The 12,324-nt window shown below is 41.8% G+C and overlaps 1 protein-coding gene across 1 annotated transcript; it reads left to right on the top strand.

Annotated features, from left to right (window-relative positions):
• Nucleotides 1–663: 663 nt before the first annotated feature.
• On the top strand, nucleotides 664–5,562 carry SALL3 (spalt-like transcription factor 3; the record flags this gene model as incomplete). Its single annotated transcript, XM_010281909.1, has 3 exons — nucleotides 664–3,600; nucleotides 3,817–4,157; nucleotides 5,131–5,562. Coding segments are annotated over 3 exons (3,710 nt in total), but the record flags the coding sequence as incomplete, so codon positions are not given.
• Nucleotides 5,563–12,324: the final 6,762 nt, after the last annotated feature.

The raw sequence follows: 12,324 nt of genomic DNA, 5'->3' as shown, positions 1-12,324 counted from the left end.
AAGACTTTCCTTTTTTGAGTCAAAATGCTAGAAGTGCTTACACACTCTTGTTACTTTTATAAATGAATTCATTTCATTGAAAATTCTTAAATAAATGCTTATTGATTTAAAAGGTTATATAGAATTACATTAAATTCATGGTGTCTCAACACTGTACAAAGATAATAAATCTAGGTAGTCCAGGACCACTCTTGAGTAACAGAGGCCCAGTTTGTCCTGTCAGGTGCTGATTTGAGTTTGAAAGGTTACAGATTAGTTTAGCAATGTTAAGTGAACTGGCAAAGGCATCTCTAATTTTGCTGGAAATGAGGAAGCTTGATGGTAAAGGGGAATCCTAATGAGTCCATCGAAAGCTTGCTTTGTACCCAACAGACAAGGTGCTGTGAATTGTATGAAAATATTGGAAATCAATGGCTTCTATGGAATTTCATTAAGAAGCAGTATCCACAATTGATAGCACCTCATAATTTGATGGATTGCGCTAAGAAAATGATTAGCTAGGTAGAAAGAGTCATAGAATACACATGCTGGGACCTCAGAAATGTTGAAGTGGGGCAATTTGTACAAAATAAAAAATATTGATTTTACTTATGTGCAAAATTTTTAAAAGTAGGGAGAGTTGTCTGGCAAGTCATTGGCTGATACAATCTTTTGATTTTCTAGCAGTCCCAGGAGAAGGAGCAGATGATGGTGATAGCGGGAACGAGAGCAGGAGTGGAAGCGAAGAAACCAACGTTTGTGAGAAATGCTGCGCCGAGTTCTTCAAGTGGACGGACTTCCTGGAGCACAAGAAGAGCTGCACTAAAAACCCCCTGGTGCTGATTGTGAACGAAGATGAAGCAGCTCCACCCCCGGCTGAGGAGTTCCCCGAGCCCTCGCCCGCTAGCTCTCCTAGTGACCAGGCAGAGAGTGAAGCCGCTGAAGAAGGTGTCCAGGCAGAAAACAACGATAGCTCTGAGGTAAAAACCACAGAAAAGGAAGAAGAGCCAATGGAGGTAGAAACTTCTGCGGAGAAAGGTTTCCAGAATCAAGGCACCTCAAACACAGCTACTCCTCTACCTCAGATCCCTGAACCATCTTCCATGACAAGCTATAACATGCCAAACACTAACGTCACGCTAGAGACTCTGCTGAGCACTAAAGTGGCGGTCGCACAGTTCTCGCAGAGTGCACGGACCACCGCTTCTGCGAGCATCAGCAGTGGGGTGACGGCCGTGGCCATCCCCATGATCCTGGAGCAGCTCATGGCCCTGCAGCAGCAGCAGATTCACCAGCTCCAGCTGATCGAGCAGATCCGCAGTCAGGTGGCAATGATGAACCGCCAGCCGCTACGGCCGTCCCTCAGCTCCGTTGTGGCCGCCCAGGGTGGTCCCGGGCAGGCATCCAACCAGCTGCAGGGGTTTGCCACCAGCGCTGCCGTCCAGCTCACCGCGGTCATTCCTCCCGCCATCGTGGGGCAGGCCGCCAGCGGTCAGCCCGCTGCCTTCGACGGCTCTCAGCACATCTCAAGGCCTACGTCTGGAGCAAGTACGCCCAATATATCCAGCGGTGGCTCTTCTGCCCCACCTGAATCAAGCGTACCCTCTTCCTCGAACGCAATTACGTCCATAACTCCCGTTTCCGTGTCAAACACTCCTAACAGTGCTTCGCAGCCCCAGAATGCTTCAACTCCGCCTTCAATAGGACATGGAAGCCTCACCTCGGTGTCCAGCCTGCCAAACCCACTTCTACCTCAGACTTCATCAAATAGTGTGATCTTCCCCAATCCGCTGGTTAGCATCGCTGCAACGGCTAACGCACTAGATCCTCTGTCTGCCCTTATGAAGCACCGCAAAGGAAAGCCACCAAATGTGTCAGTGTTTGAACCCAAGTCAAGCTCCGAGGATCCCTTTTTTAAACATAAATGCCGATTTTGTGCCAAGGTCTTTGGAAGTGACAGTGCTTTACAAATTCACCTCCGCTCGCATACAGGCGAAAGACCTTTTAAGTGTAACATATGCGGAAACCGCTTTTCCACAAAGGGCAACCTGAAAGTTCATTTTCAGAGGCATAAAGAGAAATACCCTCATATTCAGATGAACCCTTATCCTGTTCCAGAATACCTCGATAATGTGCCCACCTGCTCTGGAATCCCGTATGGGATGTCGCTGCCCCCCGAAAAGCCGGTCACAACATGGTTAGACAGCAAACCTGTTTTACCGACCGTCCCGACTTCCATCGGGCTCCAGCTGCCCCCCACTATACCTGGTGTGAACAGTTACGGAGATTCTCCAAGTATCACCCCTATGAGCAGGTCACCCCAGAGGCCTTCTCCTGCCTCCAGCGAATGCACTTCTCTGTCCCCAAGTCTCAACACTTCTGAGTCGGGGGTTCCAGCATCTGCCGAATCCCCGCAGCCCGTTCAGGGTGGCTCATCTCTGGCCAAGGCAGAACCTGTCACTCTGCCTCCCACGAGCACGCGGCTCGGGGACCTTTCTGCAGGTGGGCAAGTTTCCACAGCTTCCACGTCCTCAATTCCTACTGCTGTTACGGACAGCAGCGCCGCAACAAGCCTCCCAAACCCCGTGCTTCCAGCAGTGTCTGACCAGTTTAAGGCAAAGTTTCCATTCGGTGGTCTGCTAGACTCTATGCAAACGTCAGAAACCTCAAAACTACAACAGCTCGTGGAGAACATTGATAAGAAGATGACAGATCCAAATCAATGTGTCATTTGTCACCGTGTGCTTAGTTGTCAGAGTGCTCTCAAGATGCATTACAGAACGCATACAGGAGAAAGACCATTTAAATGCAAAATTTGTGGACGTGCCTTTACTACGAAAGGCAATCTAAAAACACATTTTGGAGTTCATCGAGCGAAGCCACCACTTAGAGTACAGCACTCGTGTCCCATTTGTCAGAAGAAATTTACAAATGCGGTTGTTCTTCAGCAGCACATTCGTATGCATATGGGCGGGCAAATTCCAAACACGCCGCTACCAGAGGGCTTCCAGGACGCCATGGACTCAGAGCTTTCCTACGATGAGAAGAACGTTGACACGCTGAGCAACTTCGACGACGACATTGATGAAAATTCTATGGAAGAGGACCCGGAGCTAAAGGACACGGCAAGTGACTCATCCAAACCCCTTATCTCTTACTCTGGGTCATGTCCTTCTTCACCACCTTCTGTGATCTCCAGTATTGCTGCTTTGGAGAATCAAATGAAAATGATTGATTCTGTCATGAACTGTCAGCAGCTGACCAGTTTAAAATCCATAGAAAATGGATCAGGGGAAAGTGACCATTTGAGCAATGACTCCTCATCAGCCGTTGGTGATCTCGAAAGCCAGAGTGCAGGCAGCCCGGCTATGTCAGAGTCTTCTTCCTCCATGCAAGCTTTGTCTCCTGTAAATAGCAATAGTGAAAGTTTCAGATCAAAGTCCCCAGGTCTCAGTAACCAGGAGGAGCCACAAGAAATACAATTAAAGACAGAAAAACCAGACAGTCCACCACCCGCAACTGAAAATGGAGGCGCATTAGATCTGACATCCACCAACCCGGGAAGACCAGTCATCAAAGAGGAGGCTCCTTTTAGCCTGCTGTTCCTGAACAGAGAACGTGGTAAGTTTAAAAGTACTGTTTGTAATATCTGTGGCAAGCCTTTTGCTTGTAAGAGTGCATTGGAAATTCACTACCGCAGCCATACTAAAGAACGTCCATTTGTTTGTACAGTCTGCAGTCGTGGGTGTTCCACTATGGGTAATTTAAAACAGCACTTACTGACGCACAAATTAAAAGAGCTGCCTTCTCAGTTATTTGAACCCAACTTTACTCTAGGTCCCAGCCAAAGTACTCCTAGCCTGGTCACCAGTACAGCGCCTACCATGATCAAAATGGAAGTGAATGGTCACAGCAAGCCGATCTCTTTGGGTGAGGTTCCCTCGCTTCCAGCTGGAATCCAGGTTCCTGCTGCACCACAGACAGTGATGAGTCCGGGGATCACCCCTATGCTGGCACCCCCCCCTCGCCGGACTCCCAAGCAGCACAACTGTCAGTCGTGCGGGAAGACCTTCTCCTCAGCAAGTGCCCTGCAGATACACGAGCGCACCCATACCGGTGAAAAACCGTTTGGTTGCACAATCTGTGGTAGAGCTTTTACCACAAAGGGGAATCTTAAGGTAAGAGGCCAAATCAAACTGCAAAGGCTCGGCGGGGGGTTGAGGCACTGTGCCTGAGCTTAGCAGGTTTTAGTGCAAGTGTTTTGTCCCGAAGACGGGAGAGAAGGGAGCTTCAGGAAAACGCTTGCGGTGTAGTGGTGGTTATTATGCTTCCACTGTGTTGAACATAGGGACTGGAGAGCGGCTGTGCAATGATGTGGACTTGAAAACGGGTTCCGGGTGTACGTGCGCGCATGTTGTAGTTCACCTGACGGACATGGTGGCAGACGCAGTCAGCTGGTGGACGTGTTCTGGCAGTTCTTGTGGACCATCAGTGCAAAATGACCTCCCTATAAACCCGAAACGCAGAGCTTGCTCAGCTCCTTGGGTGCCTCCCAAATCTCCCTTTTCTGTGCTGCTTTGCAGCCGTTGCAGGCGAGAAGTCTGTTGCCCGCTGATCTACAGCGGGTCACTACAGGACTGACACCTCTTATTCCCCCAGTCTGGTTAACCAGCAGGACACAGCCTGGGGAATACATTTTAAAATGTCCTTTTATAAAATATTATATTCAGCAAAATAATCAATGCTGCTCATAAGAGGTAAAATACTGTGAAAGTAGACAAAGGGGAAGGGCAGAAAAGATGTCCATCTCCTAGTACAAGTAATGCACTTGGTAATCTTCAGCATGTGAGGACTTTGAGCTTGCATGGGAAATTGTCTAACCTAAGAGGATATGTACTCTTTATTCGTGTGGCACTGCATTTGTTTTCACCGAAAAGAAACAAATGCACGTTGAAAAATTACTATGGAGCTGGGTTTTCTTTGTATAGGTTGACTGGGCCTTAGAACTGTGTCTTAACTGGAATTTATTTGTTTTCAATGCGAATTAAACGGCTTTTTTTTTAAAAAAAAGCAAGCAATATTGTAAGCAGCAGAAATTCTGACCCAAATGTGCTAACTTGGGGGTGCATCTTGTCCCCGTTTGCTCCGCAGGTTCACATGGGAACTCACATGTGGAATAATGCCCCCGCACGCCGCGGCCGCCGCCTCTCCGTGGAAAACCCCATGGCTCTGCTCGGTGGCGACGCGCTCAAGTTCTCCGAGATGTTCCAGAAGGATTTGGCAGCTCGGGCCATGAACGTTGACCCCAATTTTTGGAACCAGTACGCTGCAGCTATCACTAACGGACTTGCTATGAAGAACAATGAGATTTCTGTCATACAGAACGGAGGCATTCCCCAGCTCCCAGTAAGTCTAGGCGGAGGTGCCATCCCGCCTCTGAGTAACCTTACCGGTGGCATGGACAAAGCTCGCACGGGCAGCAGCCCTCCCATTGTCGGTCTGGACAAAGCAAGTTCTGAAACGGGAGCCAGTCGTCCATTCACCAGATTTATTGAGGATAATAAAGAGATTGGCATAAATTAAAAGCATTCATTCCGAATAACTGTTGGACCGCTACTCGACACAACACTTGTCCTGTTCCACGTACGGCTTTTGAAGCTAAGCATTAGTTTCCTGACCTAAACGTGTAGGTTCCCTTTAAAGTTTTACCCATAGCAGAAATACGTAACTTTGTGGCTGCTGAAAAGTTGTCCTGCAAGATCTGCATGATACTTCTTTCAACAGTGAGTTTGACTGTTACTGAGAACTTTGAAACCTTTTAATTTAACAGAAAACAAACAAATAAATCATGGGATAACTTCATTAGAAACAGAAAGAGGCTAGTCTACGTCCACTTTGCTTCTTACGAAACTTACTATCACCTGAGAAAGGGGGGCTTCATTACAGCATTCTGTCACACTTATTTGCTGGTTTTGTTCAAATTAGTTAGCAACTTGGACTATGTTTTTAGGGATCTTAATCTTAAATAAGTGATTTAGTACCCCAATGCTGTGTATTATTACAGTATCCTTGTCTGTAGTATTTATAATGTTAAGATTATGCGGGTAACAGACAATATACTAGCCCCAAACTTAAATGAAGCTTTTGTACTGCAAAATACATCTGGCTATGTGATTTTTCTTCTTTTTTTTTTTTTTTTTTTAAAGCAAGTTTTGTTTTACTATAAATAAGTGGTTTAATTCAATGCAGGCAAAATTGTGAAGTTTTATTGGGAAAGATAGCATGCTTTTCATGTGCAAGTACCTGTCAGTAACAAACCTTTTTTTATTTAAGTATTTGTAGCTGCTATGTGGACAGTTGTTCTATTAAATGGAGAAAAAAATGTAGTGTGGACTTTAGCTCAATGATTGGAAAACAAGTTACAGACAAACCTTAGCACCATAAATTATTCACAACATTATAAACAGTTGTGAGTAAATACTCCATGTTATCAAAGCTGTACAATAAAAAGGTAATGTTTGTATAATGTGGTTGCAAACTCTTAATTTATACTATTGCACTTTTAGTATTTTGTATTAGGGAGGTTTGTCTATAATTTGAAACTGAACAAAGATGTAAACTATTTTATAAATAGTACTTTGACTTAAGGAATAAGGGGGAGAACCCTGTTGCAGTTTCTTGTTTTGTTTTAAGATCAAACAATGAGAGATCTCTATTAACTAAGCAGAAAAGCCGCAGAGACTGTCAGATCCTTAGGAAGTATGGGGCCTCCCGTTTCTTAAATGGAAGTGATTCTTTTAACTTTTCTACAAAGCCCACTTAAAAGCGTGACCACCCCCGACAGAACTCCGGTACCTTTATTTTAGGAGTGTGATATTAATACAAGCCTAGGACAGAGGAACGAGAACATTGCGTAGGTTTAATTTTATTATAATCTCTTCTGTCTCTTTCACACGTACCCACGAGAAAGATGTTGGCTGCCTAATAACATGGGAACAAAATAATAACTTTTGGGCAGTGTGAGCAGTAGTAACATCTAAATATTCTGTATTTATTTCCAACTCTTGCTGATTATCTTCTCAGATTGCTCCAAAGCACAATGTACTCCAATTAATTGAATATAATTTTATGTTGATTGCATTGTTTAAATTACACCGAGTAAATAAAGGGAATGGTTCCACTCATAAGCTAGGCTGGGGATGCTGAGATGGGGCTTAATCAAAACTTGAACCGTAAATGTTTTGTGTACTACCTCATTTTTGTGCATTACAAGCATGGTGGAGTTGACACTATGAACTTCCGTCCAGCAGAATTGCTCGAGGGACATTGTGGGTAGCTGGGTAACAGCACAACGAGTTTTATGCCCCTGAAGAACGAACCAGGCAGTGAGGTCTTCTCAGTTGAGACTGAAGAATAGGACAATCTTTCTTACACAACAGAAACCATTACTGTAAGAGGATGGACTATTTCTGCCATCATGTAATGGAGTGAGAAGGGGTTCAAAGACTTATTAGCTGTTTGTTTCTGGTGGAAATGAACAATGAACTCTACAGCTCCATTTTCTACAGTGATGAGGTAGAAATATATAGATATATATATCTATATATAAGCAAAAATATATATCTGTAACACCCCTACAATATAACATCTTTTTTTGCCACAGTGTGTGAGTGGTTAGGGGTGTTTCCAAGCATTGGAAAAAAGAAAACTGAGGTGGCTTAATGTTGCTGTATTTCAGCAATTGAATGTTTTTATTTATCTGTGTCATTTTTGGTGTGACTTCTTTTTTTTTGTTAGTATTTGGTACCATGTAGTGTTCTCTCTATTCCCTAAAGGATGTGTATAACTTAAAAAAAGAAAGGCAAAAAAAAAAGAGAAGAAAAAATGAAAAAGGAAAAAAAGAAAAAAAGATGTAAAGTGTTGTAAATAAGATGGTTGATGATGGTACAGTAAGACTGACCCCATTTTGTATTCAGGGTTAGGTCATTCCTCTCTGCATGGTGAAGAGAGACACTATTTTTATACTGCGATACCATGTAGGGCTAGGAGCCTCCCTGAACCAGCTGGGAATTGTTACCTAGATCCAATATTTTTTATTATTAAATCTTGTTGGCTTGACACATCTACTGATTGAAATGGATGTCTTAGTCTAGGTTACTATTTTTGTCATATGGAATTGAATAAAATGCAGGATGTAATATTATTTCTGAATTGCGTTCCTTGATTATTCTAATAACAGAGCAAGATATGAGACTAAGGTCACTTGTGGTAGATTGGTGTCAATGACTTCTAATCGTCGCATCTGAAAATCGCAATAAGGTCGACACCTTATATTCAAATGCTATTCTAATATATATTAACAGTCCAAAGGGGTAGAATTATTAAAGTCTCTTTTCCAATGAAAATAAATTGTAAGAGCACTTCTCGCAAAACAGTAGAACCAAAAAAAAAAAAAATTTTTGGAGGGGGGAAAACAGCCTTTGGAAGGACTACTGTTTCAAATTGCCTGCTTTCTGAACACTTATCGTGTACTATCTACCAAAAAAGCCTCCTTTGCATGTTGTTTAAACATCTGCCTAATATTCACGACACACTGCATGATAAAATTTGGGAATAAATTTGTCAGGAGCAGTTCAAATTCTAAAACATAAAAAAACCCAACCAAACAAAAAAAATTTGACAACTCGCATCCATTCATTCCAGATGACATAACCTGTACGTTTAAACCCATGGCTTTGTTTCTTCTTTTTTTCCAAGACCCTAATTTATCAAAGCATGTCTAACTTTAACCAAATTATTTTTTCACGTTGATTTAAATGAAAGTATTTACATTCTTAAGGTTAGGCATGTGATTAAGTATCTCCTGCAAAAAAGCTGTATGTTTGAGTAACCTTCAAACTGTTATAATCTGGTGATGCTGCATTTAAAACGGAGAAAAGATAAATAAAAGAGAAAAATCTGTATTAATCATCTTTCGGTGGCCTTGTTATGAAGATACTCTGTTTTATAGGACCTACCCAAAGAAGGTACGAGTTTCCTCTGGTGACTCAAGAACAACGCTGGGTTTGTGCTTGTGTTCCTCCACGCGCATCCCTGAGCCTTGCTGAGAGAAAACATGATATGCAAAAGAGAAGGAAGGCAAAGGGGCGCAGATAGTTACGGTTCTGTGCAAAACACAAGAGGAAAATTACCTGCCTTCCCCTCCTCCCCCCCCAAAAAAGGATGAAAGCAGAATGGTATCTATTTTTAAATATGTATGGGTTATTTTTTTTATTATAGGAAGGCATTAAATAATAAAATGTGCTACACAGGTAAAAATGGTCAAAGTCTGCTGAACTACAGATGTTTAAAAATAGAGCCGTGTAGGAACTCCATATAATGAGAAAAATTGCCAGTTATGATTTTTTGAGGGGAGGGTTATTTTACAACATGAAAATTCCAGCAAGGCTTTCAAACTCTTCACTTACATTTTTTCCATGAGTTATTAGAAAGAGAGCATTTATGACAAATGATTGACATAACTACATTTTTGCCCTTTTTTTTTTTCCTTTTGTATATATTAGCCCTCAATATATTATCTGTTCCTTTACCTATTTTGTCTTTTCTATCTTGGCAAATACTTTGTTTTTCTAAAGCGGCATTTGTGCTGTATTTGTGTTGCCTTTAATTTACTTCTCTGCATGGACTCTGTCATTTGGAAGATACTGTGGGGTTTTTTTTTCCTTTCTCTCTAATTCTGCAGAAGTCAAAAGAGCTGCCCGTTTTTCACATCTGTGTGTAACACTAGCATAATGACTGATGAAGTCATCAATGATGTGATCAGGTATGTGCGTGGCTCACAGGATTTTCTAACAAAGAAGCCGTTCGCACTCTTCCCTCCAGACGAAGGCCTGAAGTTTGTTCGTGTTGCTGGCACAGGGCAGCCACAGATGGTCAGGAGGATGAAAGTCCTGATCCTAACTTCACCGCGCCTGCTTTTACGCTACTGGAAACCCCATGGGCTTCAGTGGAGATACTTGAGTGGAGTATCTCCATATTACAGTGGTGCCAGAGGGACTGCTTCCAGGTTCAGATGTCTTGCTCTGCTTTACATGGCATCGAAACAACGGCTAGCTATATAGTGTATTAAAAGTATGTCTAGGCAAAAGCATTCCGGACTTTATTTTTAAGAAGAGGGAAAAGAGAATACGTATATTTTAGTACATACCACAGGATTATCCTGGTTTTAAAGGAGGTCCTGAAAGCTGATTCTAAAAAAAAGATGACTGTGCCCCTAAATATAGAATTTTATGTCGTTATATGAATAATCGGTCCTTTTTCGCATAAATGAGTAAAACAACCTGTAACTTTCATGCATTAAAGTAGAAGAATTTGAGAACCTTGGTATGGCACTGCTACACGAGGTAGGCATTCAGAGGGAAATACCTTCCCTTCACAGATATTAAGGATATCAGCGGATTTACGAAATGAAAAATCCGTGTTCGTGCATGTCACAGCACCAATGGATAGCATTTTATTTTTTTCAGAAGGGAGAATGTCTCAGTCAGTTGACAAAGTGACAAATGTGAACGCCAACAGCTTCAGGCTGTGCCACTGACATATTTTAGGGACGTGGGCAAGTCGTTGATTAGACTCTGATCCTGCTTGAGAATTACATACTCTGGGGCCTTTGGGAATTGGGGAATGAACTCCCCCTCGCAGAGCCAGCTAGCACCTTGTATTCTTGGGATGAGTTGCCCCATCAGTAAAGATGGGGAAACGCTTTCGTACCTACCTCACAGGGGTGTTGTGAGGAATAGTTTTATGTTTGTACAGTGTTTCAAAGATGGAAAATGCTTGGTATTATCACTGATTTTAGAAAGTTTACAGTACATGTATTATTATTTATTATTTGTACTCTAGTAGTACGTACGGGCTCCAGTCAGGACTGAGAGGCCTTATCCTAAATGTTGTACACTCACCTACTTTGGATTGACACAAAATTTTACTTGGTAACATTTTCCAATGGAGGTATTTCATTATCAAGTATCTATTTAATTACTGTAGGGTTTAATTCAATTATTCAGGTGTTCAAATTGATTATCGGTTTTAGACCGTGGCAGAGAATTATCTGGTATCACATTTTGTTTTGATCTTGTATTGCTTTTCAGAAAAAGTGCACCGATTTTCTATGGATAATCTAGAATCAAATCTTGCAAACAGTGGAATTCTACTGTACTTTTTGCTATGAAAGCTAAACATTAAAATAAATGTGTGTGTATATATTATACACCAATATATAATATACATGTACCTATAAACATGTATGTTTTAAATTTCTTTAGCTACTTAGAATTCATTTCAAACTATGTGTTGCATATTTTGGTCAAGTGTTACCCATTTCAGATGCAACTAAAACATCGTTAAATGGTGTTGGCCCTCAGTAAAGACACAAAAACTGGAAATCATGACAACAAAAGACTTACTGTCACTATGATTATATTTATGAAGGCTTGTGAGGAAAGTTTCTAAGTCTCAAATATGTTAAAAACCTTCACTAAGTCATAGAAGTCTTTACTTAGATTATGTCGAAACAAGCTATTATATCAGGACAATTCACTCACTGTATATAAGTTTGTTAAAATAAATCATTAAATAATTCCAGAGGTAATGCTTGCTATCATTTGGGTGTTGAACAGAAAGTAATTTGTTTCCCAGACTGGCAAACTACTTTTAATATTATGTTACAGGTAAGAATTTTCTGATTTACAATACTATGTTAAGCAACCTCTTTAGCAACTGTTCATGTGCTAAATATATTAGCTCAGTTCATTCTATTGATACTCTTGTCTTTTTTATTTGAATATAAGGAAAATTTTTGGTTTAGCATCCTTTAGGATGCCATCACTAAGGCATCCTCAGTGATGTTAGTCTCACTAATTTCGCTCAGGCATGTCATGGAGTAAAGGTATGAGTAACAGTGGATGAATCTAGTCTAAAGAATCTCTCTTTTTCCTCTGGGTATTACTGACATCTCTCCACCGCCTCATTCTGGTTACCAGCCAGCATATCTGAAGGTTGTTGACTTTTTTGTGTGTCGATTAGCACTTGTGGCTCAGCCAACTGTGTCAAACGCTGGGCAGTCGTTCTGCTACAACGCAGACTTCATATGGGACCTACAGATACACTAACATCAGTAATGTATTTAAGATAGGCTGGTGGTGGAGGATGTAAATGAATGCCTGTGCTGGAATTTCCATGCTATTACCTGTTGTGTGCAGCAAAGAAAATGTGCACGTAAAAGTATGTGGTCATCAGGAGATGTGGGCACATTTCCATTTGGTTTCTATCACTTTATACTCTGAA

This window comes from Phaethon lepturus, unplaced genomic scaffold (assembly GCF_000687285.1).
Source record: "Phaethon lepturus isolate BGI_N335 unplaced genomic scaffold, ASM68728v1 scaffold10222, whole genome shotgun sequence".
Taxonomy (NCBI): Eukaryota; Metazoa; Chordata; class Aves; order Phaethontiformes; family Phaethontidae; genus Phaethon; species Phaethon lepturus.
This window is presented reverse-complemented; position numbering and strand designations above follow the sequence as displayed.